At 46.0% G+C, this 20,702-nt stretch overlaps 1 protein-coding gene across 9 annotated transcripts in view; it reads right to left on the bottom strand.

Annotated features, from left to right (window-relative positions):
• The window catches only part of RGS3 (regulator of G protein signaling 3), a 143,342-nt gene that overhangs the window by 40,006 nt on the left and 82,634 nt on the right, over positions 1–20,702 (bottom strand). For 2 of the 9 annotated variants that reach the window (XM_030858940.2, XM_030858943.2), the window contains one exon: positions 15,489–19,451. The exons of 6 other annotated variants lie outside the window; for them this stretch is intronic. In XM_030858940.2, the coding sequence (XP_030714800.1) occupies positions 19,344–19,451 (108 nt within the window). In that variant the 3' untranslated portion in view covers positions 15,489–19,343. Of the gene's footprint in view, positions 1–15,488; positions 19,452–20,702 lie in introns of those variants that run through there. One more of the 9 variants, XM_060300584.1, reaches the window with a different exon arrangement.

The following is a 20,702-nucleotide window of genomic DNA, read 5'->3' on the forward strand; positions in this document are numbered from 1 at the left end:
AGACTTTGCAGCCTAAAAGAATCTGAGTGTGAGTCATCTTCGGCAAGTCGCTTTAATGTCTCTGAGTCTCGGTTTCCACATCTGTAAAATGGGGCTATTACCATCTGCCTCAATGGGCCCTGCGGAAGACTAAATGAGATAGTGCATATGGAGGGCCTGTTGCTGTGTTGTCATTGTTGCTGCTATCATCTGTCAAAGGACAGAACTGACCTTGAGTGGGTTGGTGAAAAGAGTAATGTTAGGACTTTCCTGGTGGCGCAGTGGTTAAGAATCCACCTGCCAATGCAGGGGACACGGGTTTGAGCCCTGGTCCGGGAAGATCCACATGCTGAGGAGCAACTAAGTCCGTGCACCACAACTACTGAGCCTGCACTCTAGAGCCCACGAGCCACAACTATGGAAGCCCGCACACCTAGAGCCTGTGCTCCGCAACAAGAGAAGCCACTGCAATGAGAAGGCCGTGCACCGCAACGAAGAGTAGTCCCTGCTCACTGCAACTAGAGGAAGCCCACGTGCAGCAATGAAGACCCAACGCAGCCATAAATAAATAAATGTATTTAAAAAAAGAAAAAAGAGTAATATTAAATGTGAAAATATCTGTTGAGGGTCTAATAGATGAGAGCCTAACATGGTGCCCAGTTCTACTAATAGCTGACAATCACTAACATTTATTGAGCAACAGGCTACTATCATCATCCCCATCCTACAGATGGGAAGACTAAGGTACAGAAAGGTTGCATGGCAAAGGCAATGGCAAGATAGGCAGCATGGCACCAAGGTGTATGCTCTTAAGCTGTATGCTCTTAAGCTGTATTCCCGCCCTAATTCATGTTCCCCAAATGTCTCCGCCCTTCACATGTGTCTCCTCCTCAGCAACTTCAGGCAGCAAGGGCAATCCCCAATCTGCTCATGGGAACTGCATCTCCCAACGACAGCCAGGGGAAGCCCACGTGCAGCAAAAGCCAGTAGACAAAAGTCCCCCCGGAGAGCTGGTCCTGAGAACCGTCGCTGGCCTGGGGCACGCATCACAGCCACCAAGCATCATCCTGACCTTGGGCGCTGCAGTGGCACAGGATGGCCAAGAGCCACGACCATCTCCTTTCCTGGCCCCGGTCCAACCAGCCACTCACTGGCCTGGGATTTCAGGCTCTTGGGAGCAATCCTCGACCCAATGTGCTTGTGCCAGCTCCAGGGTCAGGCCGTCTTGACTACTGGAGTTCCTGAGAAGTGTTCGGCACAGATGTGGAGGTCAGCCCTGTGACCTTGGCCGCTAAATGCAGTTCACCCCCGGACTCCCCCGAGTTCACCCCTTGCTTGGACTGTTGGGCCTAAGGCCGGGTCACCAAAACAGAGGGTCAGCAGATGAAAGACTGGACTGAAATGCTGGCTTTGCTGCTGTTTTCTGTAGGACCTGGGGCAAGGCCAGTCCCCTCCTTGGGCCTTAATTTCCCTGTCTCTAAAATGGGTGCTAGGGTTGGACGAGATCAGTGCCACCCAGCATGTGGTCTGCAGGATGCACTGGTCCATGAACTGCTTGTTACTGGTTTACAACAAGATAAGCAGCAAAATCAAGAGTGTTTGGAAACTTCTGTGGCAACTTGACATTGCCATGACATCCAAGTGCAAGACAATGGACAGGTCTGATTGAATACTTATAAGGCTAGTTCGGGTGCTGTCAAACCAGCATGAGATATCATATACAGTGTGTGTTTTAACAAAAGTATAAGGCTCTTCACCACAGGTGATTTAAGAAGCCCTGGTCAAAAATGTCCTTGTTTCCACGAGAACTCACTAACTAGGCCTCTAACATAGCACTCACACCTACAGCGGGACTCATGATCCTGTCACCCAAATGTTTCCCTCTCCACTGCTGCCAGCTCAGAGAACGGCACCACCAATCACCTGTTTGCCTGAACCAGACTCATGGGCGTCATCCCTACCCCAAACTCTCCCCCCACCCACCTACTCACCAGATCTTGCAGATCCCACATCCTCCACATCATGCGGATCTCACCTCTCGATCCCTGCTCCCTGCACCCTAGTCCAAGGCACCAGCACCTCTTCCCAGGGTGAGGGCAACAGCCTCCTAACTGCTCCCTGCCTCTCGCCTTGCCATCCTCTACGCCATTCTCATCAACAAGGCTGTGAGCTTTCTATGACACACATCAAACACAGAGCTCCCAGCGCCCCAGGATAAAGTTCAGACTCCTTACACAGCCTCTCGGACCCTGAACACTCCTCCAGCTCACCTCGTGCTTCCTTTTCCCCTCCCTCATGCCCCCACGCACACTGGTCTACCTTAAGGTCCTCACCTAGAGTGATCCTTCCTACATCCCAGCTCCTACCCCTTGCCTCATGTCCCTGACCAGATCCTCCCAGTAGGTGCCCTCACTGGGCCTTCTGTCACAAATGTCATCTTTTCATTATATATTGTTCATACTTGGTTGGGGTCTGTCTTTCCTCCAACTGTCCTCTACCACACTAGACTATTAATTAGCCCTATGGAGATGAGAACTATGTTGGTTGATGAACCACAAAGTAGAGGACATTTGCCTGGCCAGCTTCTATCTGTGCTTCTTTGCCATCTGAGGAAGCACCCGTCCTTCCCCCACTCTCAAACCAGGTGATTCACGTGGAACTGACCCATCTCCCACTCCAGGGATGGCCATGTGACCCAGGCCACAGCCAATCACTTTATCCCATCCTATTGTCTTCAGTGACTGGGATAGGCACATGGTCCAGCTTGAACCAATAAGACTCAGACCCAGGATTATTGCTGAAATGATTGAGGGAGTCAGACTGTAAGGCCTTCATCCTGGTATTTCTGGCAACTATCTTCCATCACTAAGGGAGTGAGCCAACACATAAGCAGGTAGAGCCAAGAGATAGAGCGGGTGAAGCCAGTTCTTGGTGACATTGCTCAAGGTCTCGAATCCAGCTATGCCTGAAGGCTACCCTCCTAAATCCAATAAATTCCATTTCTTGGCTGAAGCTAATTTGAGTTGGATTCTTGTCACTTGCAACTGGAAGATTCTTGCCTAATGTGTCCTGAATCACCAGTGTTTAGCACAGTGTCTGACATACAGTAGGTACTCTGGAATTATTTTTTCATTCATGCAGTCAGTCAACAAATATTCAGCAGTGAGAAGGTGACCGGGTCTGCTTTATAGGAAGAATCATCTTGGCTGCTGTTTAGAGGGGTGACTAACAGAACAGGAGTAGGAACCAGGAGATCCACCAGGAGACCATGCAGTAGTACCAGGGACAGAGATGAGGCCTGAAGAGCACGGCTGAAGAGAGGGAAAAGGGGGGAGGGGAAAATTCCCAATTCCGAATTCACTGGAGAACCTCTGATGATCTCTGCTCCTCTCTGGTCCTCAGTTTCTCAATCTCTTTCAGCTCCTTCATTCTAGCATCCCTATGTTTTCTCCTACTGCTTATAGAGTCCCTAGCTGTCAACACTCAAATTTGTACTGAAGGGTATCGAGGTCAGGGTCAGGGTCAAGTCTGGAGGTTGGTTCTGACAGGCAGGGAGTATAGCTCAGTAGCTAAGAACACAGGTTCTGAAGCCAGATGCCTGGGTTTGGATCATGGACTATACCTCCTAGCTGTGAGACCTTGTACAGTCTATTTAACCTCTCTGTTCCTTTGTTTCTTCACCTATAAAATGGGAATAATAACAACAGTGTTAAGCAGATGGCATATTACAGCAGAAGGAAAGTACATTTGATAAATATTAGGCGGTATTATTATTATTATTTGTAGTAGGAAATCCAAAAAGAGGAAATTTTAAAACATAGAAAATAAATTATTCCAAAAATCAGTAAAAAATTTCCTTGAACTAAGGGAAGACTTGGGTCTTCAGACCAAAAAGGCTTACCTAGTTAGTACCAGGAAAAATTACCAAAAGAGATCAAACAACTAGAAATAATCTGGGGAAATTTCTAAATTCCAAAGACTAGAAAGAGAAATCCTGCTTGCTTCCATAAAGAAACTTTAGCAAATCAAGTGAGTACTGCACTTCTCACAACACCAAATGCTGGGACAATAGAGCCTTTCTCTCAGGTTTCTGGGGGAGAAGGACTATTAAACTAGAATTCACTACTCAGGCAAAAGATGACTCAAACATGAGGGCAAATATTTTCAGACTTACAAAGACTAAGAAAGTATGCCACCCACAGATCCTTTCTGAAAAATTTACTCAAGAAAGCTCTCCAAACCAAAATGAATCAAAATCTAGAAGTCAAGAAAAAGATGCTGTGGGATACAAGACACTGGCAAGCAATGAAGCCAGAAACATTTATACACTTAACTACAGATGACATAATTGATAAGTTAAATGCAATTTTAAGTAAATGATTCTCAAAATGCAATAGAACTAATGTTTAAGAATAATAACAATCAGAAATAAAATTTCAGATGATTTCAGCAATACCTAGGAGTCATGGAGAAGAGCAAAGAGAAGTATGGGCCAGCTTATTATGGGTTGTAGGACATGAGGACATGCTATTATAGATCTGGTGTCATTCTTTTTTTTTTAACATCTTTATTGGAGTATAATTGCTTTACAATGGTGTGTTATTTCTGCTTTATAACAAAGTAAATCAGCTATACATAAACATATATCCCCATATCTCCTCCTTCTTGCGTCTCCCTCCCACCCTCCCTATTCCACCCCTCCAGGCGGTCACAAAGCACCGAGCTGATCTCCCTGTGCTATGCAGCTGCTTCCCACTAGCTATCTATTTTACATCTGGTAGTGTATGTATGTCCATGCCACTCTCTCACTTCGACCCAGCTTACCCTTCCCCCTCCCCGTGTCCTCAAGTCCATTCTCTAAGTCTGTGTCTTTATTCCTGTCTTGCCCCCTAGGTTCTTCAGAACCATTTTATTTTATTTTATTTTATTTAGATTCCATATATATGTGTTAGCATATGGTATTTGTTTTTCTCTTTCTGACTTACTTCACTCTGTATGACTGACTCTAGGTCCATCCACCTCACTACAAATAACTCGGTTTCGTTTCTTTTTATGGCTGAGTAATATCCCATTGTATATATGTGCCACATCTTCTTTATCCATTCATCTGTTGATGGACACTTAGGTTGCTTCCATGTCCTGGCTATTGTAAATAGAGCTGCAATGACCATTTTGGTACATGACTCTTTTTTTTTTTTTTTTTTTTTTTGCGGTACGCGGGCCTCTCACTGTTGTGGCCTCTCCAGTTGCGGAGCACAGGCTCCGGACGCACAGGCTCAGTGGCCATGGCTCACAGGCCCAGCCGCTCCGCGGCATGTGGGATCTTCCCAGACCGGGGCACAAACCCCGTGTCCCCTGCATCGGCAGGCGGACTCTCAACGACTGCGCCACCAGGGAAGCCCCATGACTCTTTTTGAATTATGGTTTTCTCAGGGTATATGCTCAGTAGTGGGATTGCTGGGTCGTATGGTAGTTCTATTTGTAGTTTTTTAAGGAACTTCCATACTGTTCTCCATAGTGGCTGTATCAATTTACATTCCCACCAACAGTGCAAGAGGGTTCCCTCTTCTCCACATCCTCTCCAGTATTTATTGTTTGTAGGTTTTGGGGGTGTCATTCTTGATATTGAAATATGTTGGTTAAAGAGATATGGGTAAAATCACCAGCAGCCTAGAATTAGGGTGTGTAACTTCAGAGGAAATTTTACAGAAGAATAATGAGAAGTTAGCCTTGGGATATTTAATACTACTAAAACATATTATGAAGCTACAGTGATTAAGTCTCAGTATGATGTAGAAATAGACGAATAAATGAGGGAAACAAGCGAATTCAAAAATCAACCCACCAATGTGTGGAAATTTGGTCTATGATAAATGAGTAAAGGAAGGATAACTCAAAAAAATAGGTTTGGGGCTTCCCTGGTGGTGCAGTGGTTAAGAATCTGCCTGCCAATGCAGGCGACACGGGTTCGAGCCCTGGTCTGGGAAGATCCCACATGCCGCGGAGCAACTAGGCCCGTGAGCCACAACTACTGAGCCTGCGCATCTGGAGGTTGTGCTCTGCAACGAGAAGCCGTGACAGTGAGAGGCCCGCGCACTGCGATGAAGAGTGGCCCCCACTCGCTGCAACTAGAGAAAGCCCTCGCACAGAAACGAAAACAAAAGGAAGGAAGGAAGGAAGGAAGGAAGGAAGGAAGGAAGGAAGGAACGAAGGAAGGAAAGAAGGAAGGAAGGAAGGAAGAAAGAAAGAAAAGAAAGAAAGAAAGAAAGAAAGAAAGAAAGAAAGAAAGAAAGAAAGAAAGAAAGAAAGAAAGAAAGAAAGAGAAAGAAGCTTTCATTTAAAAAAAAAATAGGTTTGGAAAAATTGGTCAACCACTTGGGGAAAAAATTAGTGAGAGTTCCATCTGACACCAGACACTAGATTAAGTGCAGATGAATTAAAAATATGAACGTAGGCCTTCCCTGGTGGCGCAGTGGTTGAGAGTCCGCCTGCCAATGCAGGGGATATGGGTTCGTGCCCCAGTCCGGGAAGATCCCACATGCCGCGGAACGGCTAGGCCCATGAGCCAAGGCTGCTGAGCCTGCGCTTCTGGAGCCTGTGCTCCACAACGGGAGAGGCCACAACAGTGAGAGGCCCGCATACTGCAAAAAAAAAAAAAAATAAATATGAATGTAAAACATAAAAGGTTAAAAGTACTGGAAAAGTATACAGAAGAATATTCGTTATAATTTTGGAGAGGAAAAGGCCTCAGAAAGTATAGCCCCCTACCCTCAAAAAACAGACTTGACTACAAAAATATTTGATTATTAAAAAATGTTAACTTCTGAATGATAAAAGATACTATAAATAAAGTTAAAAGATAAATAATAAACTGGAAAAAATATTTGTAACCTACATAATAAGCAAACGGTTAATATTCTAATATTACAAAGAAAACAAATGCCCCAGTAGAAAACTGGGCAAATGATATGAACTGATGAGCCGAAGAAGAAATATAAATGGCTAATAAATGTAAGAAGAAGCCCAACCTCACTAATAATCAAATAATTATATACAGCCACTATGGAGAACAGTATAGACGTTCCTCAAAACACTAAAAATACAACTACCATATGACCCAGCAATCCCACTCCTGGTCATATACCCAGAGAAAAACATAATTCAAAAAGATACATACACTCCAATGTTCATTGAAGCACTATTTACAATAGCCAGGACATGGAAGCAACCTAAATGTCCAACAACAGAGGAATGGATAAAGAAGATGTGCTACATATATACAATGGAATATTACTCAGCCATAAAAAGGAACAAAACAGTGCCATTTGCAGAGATATGGATAGATCTAGAGACTGTCATACAGGGTGAAGTAAGTCACAAAGAGGAAGACAAATGTCATATATACTATTGCTTATATGTGGAACCTAGAAAAATGATACAGATGAACTTATTTGCAAAGCAGAAATAGAGACACAGATGTAGAGAACTTATGGATACCAAGGGGGTTGGGCGTGGGATGAACTGGGAGACTGGGATTGACATATATACACTACTATGTATAAAATAGATAACTAATGAGATAACTAATGAGAACCTACTGCATAGCTCAGGGAACTCTACTCAGTGCTCTGTGGTGACCTAAATGGGAAGGAAATCTAAAAAAGAGGGGATAGATGTATACGTATAACTGATTCACTCTGCTGTACAGCAGAAACTAACACAGCATTGTAAATCAACTATACTCCAATAAAAATTAATTTACAAATTTTTTTAAGTAAAAAGAAAGAGGGAGAACTTTAAGACTGATGTGAAAGGTTTATATGATATACTAAGTTTATGTGTATGGAAAAAATACTTGGAGGAACACACCAAACTTACAGCAGTGGCTATCAATGGGGAAAGGGCTTGGAGAATGGGAGATTTTCTTTATTTTATTCAGCTCAGCAATGTTTAGGATATACTTGTACAAGTATATCAAGGAATATATGTAATGCAAATAAATAAATATTCCCATTTGTAATATAAATAAAATTTTTCAATTTCCTCAAATAAGTTTAACAACAAATGTGCAAGACCAGTATGGAAATTTTTTTTTCAAAACTTTACTTCAGAAATCTTAAAAGAAGATTTGCATAAATGAAGAGACATAATTCTATCGCTGGATGGGAAGACAGTGTTGTATAGACTTCAAAACTCCCCTTTTTGATGTATATTTTTAAATGTAATTACAATGCAAATCTCAATGAGATTTGGTGGGGAGAGGCAGGGAGGAGGTGGGGACTTAATAAAATTATATTGAATTGCATTTAAAAGAACAAATATTCATTAATCATTAGAGAAATGCAAATCTAAACTACAATGAGATATCATCTCACATCAGTCAGAATGGCCATCACCAAAATATCTACAAACAGTAAATGCTGGAGAGGGTGTGGAGAAAAGGGAACCCTCTTGCAATGCGGGTGGGAATGTAAATTGATACAGCCACTACGGAGAACAGTATGGAGGTTCCTTAAAAAACTACAAATAGAACTACCATATGACCCAGCAATCCCACTACTGGGCATGTACCCTGAGAAAACCATAATTCAAAAAGAGTCATGTACCAAAATATTCATTGCAGCTCTATTTACAATAGCCCAGAGATGGAAACAACCTAAGTGTCCATCATCGGATGAATGGATAAAGATGTGGCACATGTACACAATGGAATACAACTCAGCCATAAAAGGAAACGAAATTGAGCTATTTGTAATGAGGTGGATGGACCTAGAGTCTGTCATACAGAGTGAAGTAAGTCAGAAAGAGAAAGACAAATACCGTATACTAACACATATATATGGAATTAAAAAAAAAATGTCATGAAGAACCTAGGGGTAAGACAGGAATAAAGACACAGACCTACTAGAGAATGGACTTGAGGATATGGGGAGGGGGAAGGGTAAGCTGTGACAAAGCGAAAGAGAGGCATGGACATATATACACTACCAAATGTAAAATAGATAGCTAGTGGGAAGCAGCTGCATAGCACAGGGAGATCAGCTCGGTGCTTTGTGACCACCTAGAGGGGTGGGATGGGGAGGGTGGGAGGGAGGGAGATGCAAGAAGGAAGAGATATGGGGACATACGTAGACATATAACTGATTCACTTTGTTATAAAGCAGAAACTAACACACCAACGTAAAGCAATTATACTCCAATAAAGATGTTAAAAAAAATAAAAGAACAAATATGTGAGAAAAGGATTCTTTTTTAAAAAGTGTAATGAGAGGATACTTATCCTAACATAATGTGAAAGCACTGGAGCAAATAACTGTTTGGAAAGAATGAAAAGCATTTTTGCTCACACCATATACCAAAGTAAATTCCAGATAGACTAAATGTTAAAAGTTGAAAAATAAAACCATAAAGTTCAAGGTGTGGGGGGAAGTGAATATTGTATAACCCTGGGGTGGATACCACAACACTAAGGGCAAAATAATATTTTTTTAAATTTATAAATATGATATTAGTCATCAGAAAAACACAATTCAAAACCACCATGAGATGCTATTTCACAACCACTAGGATGGCTATGATTTTAAAAAAACAGGAAAATAACAAGTGTTAGAGAGAATGTGGAGAAATCGGAATACTTGAACGCTGATGGTGGGAAGGTAAAATCATGAAGCTACTTTGGAAAAGATTCTAGCAGCTCCTCAGAAAGTTAAAAAGAGTTACCATTTGATCCAGGAATTCTACTCCTATGTATATACTCAAAAGAAATGAAAACATACGTCCACACAAAAACTTGTACACAAACATTTACGGCAGCATTATTCATAATAGTCCAAAGGTGGAAACAACCCAAAGATTCATCAACAGATGACTGAATAAATAAAATGTGGTATAGCCATACAATGGAATATTATTCCACCATAAGAGGAATAAGGTCCTGATACATGCTGCAACATGGATAAACCTTGAAAACCTCACGCTAAATGAAGGAAGCCAGTCACAAAAGACTTAATATTACATGATTCCATTTATAGGAAATGTCTAGAACAAATCTATAGAGACAGAAAGTGGATTAGTGGTTGTGTAGGTCTGGAGGAGATGGGGGAATGGGTGGGTGATAGCTAAAGGGTATGGTTTCTTTTGGAAATAATGAAAATGTTCTAAAATTGACTGTGGTGATGGTTGCACGAGTCCGTAAATATACTAAAAAACCATTGAGTTGTACACTTTAAATGGATAAATTGTATGATTTGTGAATAATACTTCAATAAAGCTGCCACCAAAGTAATTTACAGATATGACTACCCATAAATCAGAAACATCTATAGTTTAAAAAAATAAAAGGTTAATATACAAATATCCTTATTTTATAAAGAGCTCTTGTGAATTAATAAACTATAAACAGCCCAACAGAAAAATGGGCAAAAGATCTGAACAAGCTACTCACAAAAGAGGTAATGTAAATAACTGAAAGGCATGTAAACATCCAACATCTCTAGTACTCAAAGAAATGAACCTCCTAAAAAATGTAACAATGCACAGTGTTGGCGAGTGTGTGGGGAAATGGTCTCTTACCCAGACTGTATCAATTTGCTTGGGACTGAGGGGTTTCCCAGGAAGCAAGATTTTTCATGTTAAAAAGGGAGACTCTGGGGCAAAGCAGGATGAATTGGTCAATCTTAACTGGGATTATAAATTGGTACAATCATTCTGGAGAGTAATTTGGCAATAGGTATCAAGAGCCTTTTTTACAAATATATACCCTTTCATCTGGAAATTCTAGTAGCAGGAATTTATTCTAACAAAACGTTCATTTATCAACAAGTATTTGTGGTGGGTCAAAGATGTACACTGGATGCTGGGGATATAGCTATAAAGATTTTTATCTCAGGTTTTTGTAACAATGAAATATTGGCAACAACCTAAATGTTGACCTACTGAAGATTTTTAAAAATAAAACCTGTTTCATCTACACAATGAAATACTCTATAGGCACTAAAAATGATGTTGTAGAAGCACATTTATTGACATGGAAACGTGGATACACTACATTGTTAAATGGAAAAAAGCAACTCAGAAAACTGTGTGCATGGGCAACCCCAATTTGCAATTTGTTTATACACACAAACGTATATGTGTGTATAAACAAATGCCTGACAGGATACACCCCAAAATGTTAACAGTGGTTATCTCTGGGTGTTGGGATGAAGGGTGAACATTTCCTTCTCCTGTTTCAACTGTACTAAATGTTTTCTTCATAATAAACATGAATTACTTTTGTAACAATACAACAAAAGTCAACTGCATTCAAAAAACAAAAAACCCCACACCTGCCATGCCCTCATGGGTGGAGGGCCAAGGAAGGGGGCTGCAGAGTCAAGCACATGTTCACGCTTGATCTAGCAATAACAGCTGCCAGTAAGCACAGTCGTCCCTTGGTATCCTGTGTGGTGGGAGGTAGGTGGTTCCAGGACCTCCAGGAGATACCAAAATCCAGGGATGCTCAAGTCACTTATATGAACTGGCATAGTGTTTGCATAGAACCTACACACATCCCTCCCATATACTTTAAATCATCTCTAGATTACCTATAATACTAATACAATGTAAATGCCATGTAAATAGTTGTACGATGGAAATACTATGTAAATAGTCACCAGCTCAGCAAATTCAAGTTTTGCTTTTTGGAACTTTCTGGAATGTTTTTGGGTTTTTTTTTCCTATCTGCGGTTGGTTAAATCTGTGGAAGCGGAACCCGCAGATACGGAGGGCTGTCTGTACCTACTACATACCAGGCACTTTGCACAGACCATTCCCCTTACTCCTGAGGAGAACCCTGTGAGAGAGATGTCCTTGTCTCATTTGACAGAGGCTAGGTAACGTGCCAGTAATCCCACAGCTAGTGAGAAGCAGAGCTGGGATTTGACCCCTGGCCTGCCTACCTCTGAATCAGGCCCCTGCCTCTACCTTAGCTGCCCCTGCTTGTTCCTGGGGATGGGCAGAGAAAGGTCCCAAGCCACTAGGCCCTCTGTCCTGCAGGCTGGTTCTATACGGGCCCTGGTCCTCCCTCCCTGCACACAGTCTAGGGGGCGACAGAAGGACAAATCAGCAAGGGTGGGGACAACGGCAAGGGGAAGGCGTGGCGCTGGCAGGCCAGTTGGCTGAGGTCAGGGCTTAGGGCAGACTAGCCAGGGACTCCTCGCCTGCTGGGCGACATTCAGGAAGCCTAACCACATCCGGCCCCAGGAGTTCCCAGGCCCTGTGCGCTCCCAGTGGCAGGGAGAGAAAACCTCGCCCGGCCTGCTGCCGCCTTGCTAAAAGCAGGAGGAAAACAGCCTGCCATCTGGGACCTTCCCCCTGGGCTGGGGACGGCTGGCCTTTCCCCACTGCGGGCCTCCAGGGTCTCCTCTTCTGTGTGAGGAGGGGCCGTGATGGCTGGTGGCTCCAGGACCCTCCCAGGTCTAAATTCTCTGAATCCACTGCGCTTCCTCACAGAGGGCCCGGCAGGAAGAGGAAGGGGGTGAGGCGTCCCACCCAGCTCCCGAAGGAGCCCCTTCCTCTTCCCCTCAGCTCCAATCCCACTACTATTTTTAGAACTGGGAGCGTCTCCGCCAGCCCTGCCCTGCTCAGAACTCCAGGTAAAACACAGCAGCCCCATTCATTCTGCTCCAGCAAGAACGCGTGGGGAATTTATAGACAAGCCAGCCGACTAGACAACCTCTCCCCACACCATTAGCAGGGTTATTTCTCACTATTTCCATTAGACAGCCCAAAGTGATGACTTACTTTTCCTAATGACAACACAGCCGAGTGAGATGACAAGCGTCTCTAGGACAGTCTGTGCCCCGCCCCGTCCCCAACCTGGCAGACTCGTCAAAGGCCGCTGAAGGGGAGCGCTGAGCGGTGGGTCCTAGTTCCAGCTCTAGCACCAACTATGTGCCCCTGGCCAAGTTCTTGCCCCTCTCTTGGTCTTGGTTTCTACAAATCAGCTTGTTAATCGATTGATCCTGGTGAGGGAGGGAGGAGGCTTTTCAGTTCCACACTCAAAGATTCTGTGGTTCTATCAAAATTCTAGTCACTCATGAAACAAATATTATATCCTCTGCTTTGTGGTGTGTGTTGAGCTGTATTCCCAAATCATCTGAGAGTTGATGATGGGTCTCAGAATGCATTTTCCCATTGAAAATTGTGTTATAAATGGTGGTCAGCTTCCTAGGCTAGCCTACTGAACACTTAATTTTCTCCCACGAGGAGAAACAGCAGAAACCTATATTGTGAGAGAATTTAACCAAAATGGAAAACGACTAACGTTTAAAAGACACTGTTTTAGAAAATTTACCCTGAGTAGTGTTTGAGCAAAAGAAGATATACATTAAAGGCAATGAAAAAGTCTGTGGCAACTTCTGGGGAAGAGTCTGAAGCAGACTTCTGACCACACTGGAAACTAAAGGCACTGCACACAGATTCTCACTGCTTCCACTGAAAGTTAGCTTTATGCCATAGACCAGGAGTCCGATTGAAGAACCTATGTGTATACCTGTATATGTGAAGTTAAAACAAGAGTCCAGTGAGCAGGAAAAAAGAAGGGCCAGGGGAAGATTCTAGGTTTGAAAGCTCCTTGCCACTTTCCCTGGGCGGGGAGCCCGAAGGAGGCACATTTGGGTGGGAGGAAGCAGGGCTGTGCTTACAATCTGAGTGCCTGTGATGAGGACCCCTTCCTGTATAAGGTTCATACGTATACTTATTTGTCTCAAGTACATGATGAATATTAACCACGTACAACATTTGCATATATACATACACTCTTGTTTCAATGTGAAGACCAAAATGTCTGATTTCTTTTTTCTTTTAACCTGTTATTAGAGTCCTGAGGCTTTGAAGATGACTCCTGGAGATCACCTAAATTCAACTCCCTCATTTTTCTTGGTAAAGAAACAAATGATCAGAGAAGTGAAGTAATTTGCCCAAAGTCACTCAGTGAATTACAAGCAAAATCAGTATTTGAACCAAGACCTTCAGAATCCTACTCTGGTTTTCTCTGAAGGCAAGGAGCTCAGTGAGAAGGGAGCTCCGCAAACCCAGGGAAGAGAACCATAGGAGCAGTTCTGGGTCTCAGAAGGGTCTCCTTCCCTCTGAGGATGCCCAGAAGTCAGTGTGGATATGGTGGCATCTATAACCCTGAAGTGAGTCTGGCCAGATTAGATTGCTTAAGATCAAGTGGGGATCCAGGCTCTGGTCTTACAAAGCCGAGGTGCAATGGAAAAAGCTCTGAGCCAAGAAAGGCAGGAGACCCGAGTTCTAGTCCTGGCTCTGCCACTACCTTGTCCCATGAACCTGGCCAGGTCACTTCCCCTTTTTGAGCCTCAGTTTCCTCGTCTAGATTCCAAAACGTGAGAGGCTTGAACTGCATGGCCCAATCCAATTCTACAACATCTCCTGAGCACCTACCAAGGACCAGGCAGTAATAGAATCAGCAAGAAATAAACTTTGACCTCCACTGGCTCCCAAGGAGCTCATGGTCTTGCAGGTGAGACATATCTGCCTAACTCACTGTGCTAAAGATGAACAAAGTACTGTGGAATACAGAGGGGGAAGCGGTGACTTCGGATGCACGTCTGAGAAAGGTGTCTCAGGGGAGGCTTGAAGGCTGAGGGCTGTATGTGTCAGGAACAGCAGAGGAGGGCAGGCGGCATCAGGCAGAAGAAACAGCCTAAACACGAACACACGTGGGGAATTCAGAGAAGGAAAATAATCCAATACGGCCGAGCTGTGGGCACAAAGCAGGAGGGCAGAGGGCGAGCCTTAAGAAGCAGGCTGGGACCATGGCCTCCCACGATGGTCTTGGAGCGGGAAGTGCGACTGCTCAGCTTCCCCACCCCTCCCAGCTTGGATGGTCCGTGACTGCTGAAAAGTAGGAGAGCAGAGCAATCCAAAGCCAGTGCTCTGGAGCTGGGCACCCAGGATCCAATGCAAGCCACCCACTGGCTGTGTGACCTTGGGCAAGTTTCTTCTCAGAGACTCAGCGTCCTTACCTATATCAATTGGGTATAATGAGAGTAAATGTGTAAGGACCACAAAGAACCTCACGAAGCTGCAGTGAGGATGAAGGAGACAATGTAGGTGAAGAGCCTGGCATTGCTCCAGGTTCACGGCCTACGCGCTCACTTATAAATTACCTACTGTTATTATTCTACTCTTAAACCAAGGATCTGGGAACAGTCTGGAGGACAGTGGCCCTATTCAGAGAAAGGCTTGAAGAAAGATGAGGTCAAGACAAGATAGAGGGTAAGGTTGTGCTATCTTCCTTAAGAACAAAAAAAGATAGCAAGATGACTGAGGCCAAGAGGAAGGTGGGAAGAAGGCAGTCTCTCCGCAGCCAGACGGGCAGCGAGGAGGGGAGGGCGGAGAGCTGGAGAGACTGGAAAACAGGTTTTTGGCGGGGGTGGGTGGTTTGGGGGGGGTGGCGGTGGGTGGTGAATATCTGAAATCTAGTCCATTTGACACCCAGTTACTTAGGGTTGAGATTCCAAGTCAGTCAACTGGCAAAATCTGGGCCCAAAACCTGGAGTAGGCTCTCTCCTCACCCTCAACAGGGCAGAGGTCAAAGGCCTCCTTCCTGTACTCATGCTCAGTCCATCTGGGCCTGAACCTGAGCCATCCCTTTCTGCCTTCGGCCGCTGTTCATTGCGGCCAGGTACCCCAAGACTGTGCTGCTGGTCCTCTTGAATGCCAGACTCAAAAGGGGGATGGGGTAACCCCACCATCCCAGTGCTGCTGAGAGCCTGTCTTCAGGACGTCCACCTTGTCTTTCACATCAGACCTCTTAAATCTTGTGTGAAGCTATTCATCTTGTCAGCCTGGGCCACCCCTGGGCCATATGAACTCAAAGTTTATTCTCCACTGTGTAGAGAATAAGGCATCTCATTTTTATTAGTCCTAAAGCATCCCGTCTAGAGCTTAAAGGGCCACGATTTCTGCATGCAGGATATCTTCCTCCTGGCTCTTCCTGGAGGAGATGATTGATTTCTCTTACTTCCACTCCTAAGAGGCAAACCTTTCATTTGGAAAGAGCAATGGATTAGGTTGCAAGGCCTTGGCTTGAGGACTAGCTCGGTCTCTTACCAGTTATGTGACCTTGGATAAATCACTTAACTTCTCTGAGTCTTAGTTCCTTCCATCCATAGAACAAGGCTGCTGGGAGGCCTAAGGGAGATAATGCCTGGGGATCCCAGTTGCCATCTCTGAAGCCCGTGCTCTCGCTGTGGGCAGCCCTCCCACATTGTGAAATTGCCCACACCTTCAATCTGCAGAACGCTCTTGGTGCCGTGTATGAGAAATTCAGGCTTTGGTGGCAGAATTTATGAAACAAGAATTTAAACTAAAGAATAAAAAAAAAAAAGGCATACATAAATAAATGTCATCATTATTTCCGACAGGTTCCAACTCCCAAAGGGCCAAAGGACCCAGGCGGCAGAGACCAGAGCATGACTGCTTCCAGGAGAGACTGGGAGTTTCAACAGACCCAGAGCCTGAGACAATAAGAAAACAAAAAAATGGGATCAAAGGATGTGTGGGGAACTTAAAGAATCACTTTGTATTCAAATCGCACAGATGGCCTTTTCAACAATAAATGGTTGTGCTCCCATGCTCCCAGCTCGCCCCGAGACACACACCAAGACAATTGGCCCATCAGGAAAGAGACCATTGTGTGAGCTTCTTAGCGTGATTTATGTGGAGGGAGGGGCTCGGCCATGTTTCCCGTGATTATGGCTCTCAAATGCGATTTCGATGCGTTCATCATCCTGGACGTCTGGGTGGACTGGGCCTCTGAGGAGCAGTGGCCACCTGGTCATATTTCATCTTCTCGAGCCCGTGGAGCCAAATTAATTGTCTCATCGATTTGAGAGGCAGAGCAGCAATGGCGCTGTGGCTCACAACAGTCACTGGGAAGATGGGTCCAGGGCCCTCCAGGAGCTGATGTCTGCTTTCCCAGCAGCCAGCCAGGTCTAGGACCCTGACGGGAGCTTCCGCTCCACTCAGCAGCTTGTTGGGACAAGCCAGAGGAAAGTGCCGTCCCCAGGGCTAAGTGCCGTGTTCCGAGTCTCCGTTTCCCTGCTGCCAGAGCTCCCCCGTCCTCTGCACCTGTCTGGTGGACAGAGGTAGGTCCCCAGGTCCGGGAGAGAAAAGCTCGCTGTCTTCCCAGACAGGCAATTCTCCTGCGCCTCACACTCCCCTTAATGTCATTTTGTAAAAGGGAATCAAACGAAGTCATGGTGCAGCTTGTGTCTGTGCAGACTCAGCTGCTCAGCCGCTCAGAATTAACCCTGCAGGCAGAATCTCGGCTGATAGACACTGCAGATCACTTGTCCCACTTCAGGCCCAGGCTATTCCCCTGCTGGGCAGGACACTGGGCTGATCCCCTGTTAGATTACTGATGCGACGTGTCTGATCTTTCCTAGGCTGGGAGGAGGGGTGATCCGTGGGAGGTAAGGGGCAAATTCTCTTCTGGGCCACCCTTCTTAGGGGTCAAGTAGCCAAAGCAGCTGAGCAAACTCACCAGGGCACAAGACCCCTCTCTAAAGACACGGAGAAGCTCTTAAAAGACACAACACGGAGTGTCCAAGCTCCAAGGGGACTTCTCTAAACTGAAGTCCAGCCTCTCTGACCCCCTTTCTATGCAAATGACCCTGATCCTACACATACCCTTTGTGTGTGAGCTATGTCTGCGCAGTTAGAGAAGGGTGTGAAAGCTGCCCAACGCTGGGCTGCACCAGAAGATGCAGCAGCAGTGAGCAGGCTGCGCTCTAATCGCTGCCCCCACGTAGGCCTTTGTCAGCCTCATGGCAGGACGGCCTCCTCTAAGTGTGCTGAGCCTCACTTAGCCCCAGTCCCCGACCCTCAGGAGCTCTGCAGAAAGCAAACCCAGTCAGTTTCCAGAGGGCTGTGTTCACAGGATGGAGGGACAGCACAGGCCACCCCTGCTGAGGCTGGGGGGCTGTGAACTTGACCACCTTGGCCAGCTGAAGCACCCATAACTCCCAACTCCCAGGGACATTCTCAGAACTCAGCACTGGTCCCTACCCAGGCCTCACCAGGAGGGGGCTCTGTGAGGAAGGCCCCATCCTTACGTGCATCCGCTGAAAGAGTGAGACACAGTGGAGGATGAGGGTGAGAGCAGTGGAGGGACAGGAAACTCTCTCTTCTCATCGCAGAGCCTCCCCTACCCGAGGGTCTGGGCATTCACATACTCGCCTCCCCAGACATCATCCAGGACGGGCCACCATCACCCATCACCCGGAGGACTGAAGGGACCCCCCCTCAAAAAAAAAACTGATCTCCTCACACCCACTTGGGCCCCTCCTTGGGTTCTCTCATCGTCTAGAAATGTCCCTGAGAGTCTGTGACTCCCTTTCTCAAAAGCCTTCAATGGCTTCCCACTGTGTCTCAAATGCAGTCAATACATTAACCACCAAAGCCCTGTACGATCTGGCCCCCACCTACTTGGTCTTCCCCCTCACTAAGCTCCAGCTCCAGCGGCCTGGGCTCCGTTCCTCCAGCACATCCTGCTCCTTGCTAGCTCAGGGACTCTTCGCAGGCTGCTCCATCTGTCTGGAAAATCCTTTCCAAAGTCCTTGACTGGCTAACTCCTTCCTTGGCTTAAAGGTTATGCTCTTCCCCTCTCCCACCCCACACCCACACACAGCAATCTCTAATAATATTCTCTCTTAAAGGAATCCTTTCTTTTCCTCCATAGATGATCACAGTGTGTAACCCCATGTGTGTGTGTTGGTGTTTATGTAATGCTCTCTCCCCTACTGAGACTGAAACCTTGATAAGCGCAGAGACCATGTCCCTCTCGTTCTCCATAGTATCTCCAGCTCCTAGCCCAGAACCTGGCATAAAGTAGACGCCCTAAAAATATCTGATGAATGAAGGAATGAACGCATGAGTTCAGATGAAAAATGAGTGAATGGGTGGAGATATCTTCTGGCAGCAGCGGATCCTGGCATTGTTCTCCATCAGGGCTGACCTCTCCCAACTTCTCCTGCTGCCCCTGAGGCAGGCACTGGAACCACCGGTAGCCCAGATGCTATTTCACCTCCTTCTTCCTTGTAGGGAATAAGCTTCTGGGTCTTCTCCATTTGGGACTTTCTGAGCCAGTCTGCATCTGCCCACAGGGCCTCTCACACCACTGTGGTCCTTCTGACGCCAGTCCACACACCCGTGGGGCCACTCCCTTCAGATGACCCTAGGCCCACCATCTTGGTCCTCCGTTTTGGGTCCAGTTGAGGTGAGGTTACTGTGTGGTAAGGGATGCCCAAGAAAGAGTTAAGTTGCCAGAAGCAGAGTCCTGCCCTTGGGTTTGCTCAGCCAATCAGAGTCTGTCCTGATGAGGTAAAGCTTCTATCCTGGGTAGCATTGGTTGAGTTGGCCGGCCCCATCTCCTGCTGGAGAGAGCCATAAGGGTGCAGTTTCTGTGGAACCAGACAGAACTGGAATTAGCTCGCTGTCGACTCGGGCCAGGGCTGCCTGACTCCAGGACCTGCCCCTGCTGCTTTCTACGGTGCTCAGATAGACCCTGGCATCTCCAGGGCCCCATCTCTAGCCGCCCTAGTGGAGATGACGAGGTGGCACGCACCTTGGTATCACACCTGGGAGAAGTCTTACAGCCAGAGCACACCCAGGAGGCCTCAGTTTCCCTGCCTGGTCCCAGGAATACAGCAGGTGGCTACCAGGAAGTGACATGGAGCAGTCGTCACATGTGCTCAAAGCGGCAGCATTCAGCTTCAATAAACAAGGTCACTAGATAAATCTTCCTATATAGACATAACTTTAATAATAATAATCATTCACAGAGTTCTTCTTGTGTGCCACTTTGCTAAGCGCATTACATGAGTTTAATCCTCACGAGAACCCTGTTCATCCATCTACTTTACTAATGAAAATCTTGAGTCTCAGAGAGCCTCGGTGCCTCACCTGAGGTCACAGAGCGGTAAGAGCTCACGCCTCCCATATCACTCGCTATGTTTATTTTTGAACCGTCTGTGGGCATATCGGTCTCCACTGCTGGACCGCAATTTCCCAAGGAAAGAATATGACAGATTCACCCGTGCATTCCCAGCACTGAGCTCAGGGTGCACCCCGAGAAAGGTCCATTGCCCAGGCCAGCGCTGTGCATGTGGTGGGAGCTCGTGGAGGTTCACTGACAATGAATGTACAGCCAAGAGCCCTCCGCCCGCCCCCATAAAGGACCTAAACTAGTGTCTGGCCCAGAGCAGGCATTTATTTCTATATTTGATTGAATAACCAACACAATATGCATTTATCTCTCCCTATTAGCTTAGCCTTAACAGTCACAGGTAGGACCATCTGTGAGTTATTCTAGATTAGCAGCATGGCAGCGTTCCCCAAGGCAGGGAGTTTAGTAGAAGTTGTCCCAGGTGAAAGAAGACAGGTAGTTTCCCTCCAGGGATAGACGATGAAGCAAGAAACGGGGCAGAATGCTGATGAGGAAGAACGGGGTGGTGAGAAAAAGGAAGCTGGGAGAGGAGAGGAAGCCGGCCACTTACTTCTACAGAAAGAGGGAGCATGCAGGCCCACCTGCAGCAGCCTTCCACCTGCCATGGTCAGCCAGGAGTGAGCCGGAGAAAGGCAGTGGAGCCCCAGAGACGGGATGCAGTCGGCTGCTGCCTGCCTCGCTGTGTCCTTGCCCCAGCCGGGACCCC

Source organism: Globicephala melas, chromosome 6 (assembly GCF_963455315.2).
Source record: "Globicephala melas chromosome 6, mGloMel1.2, whole genome shotgun sequence".
In the NCBI taxonomy this organism is placed as follows: Eukaryota; Metazoa; Chordata; class Mammalia; order Artiodactyla; family Delphinidae; genus Globicephala; species Globicephala melas.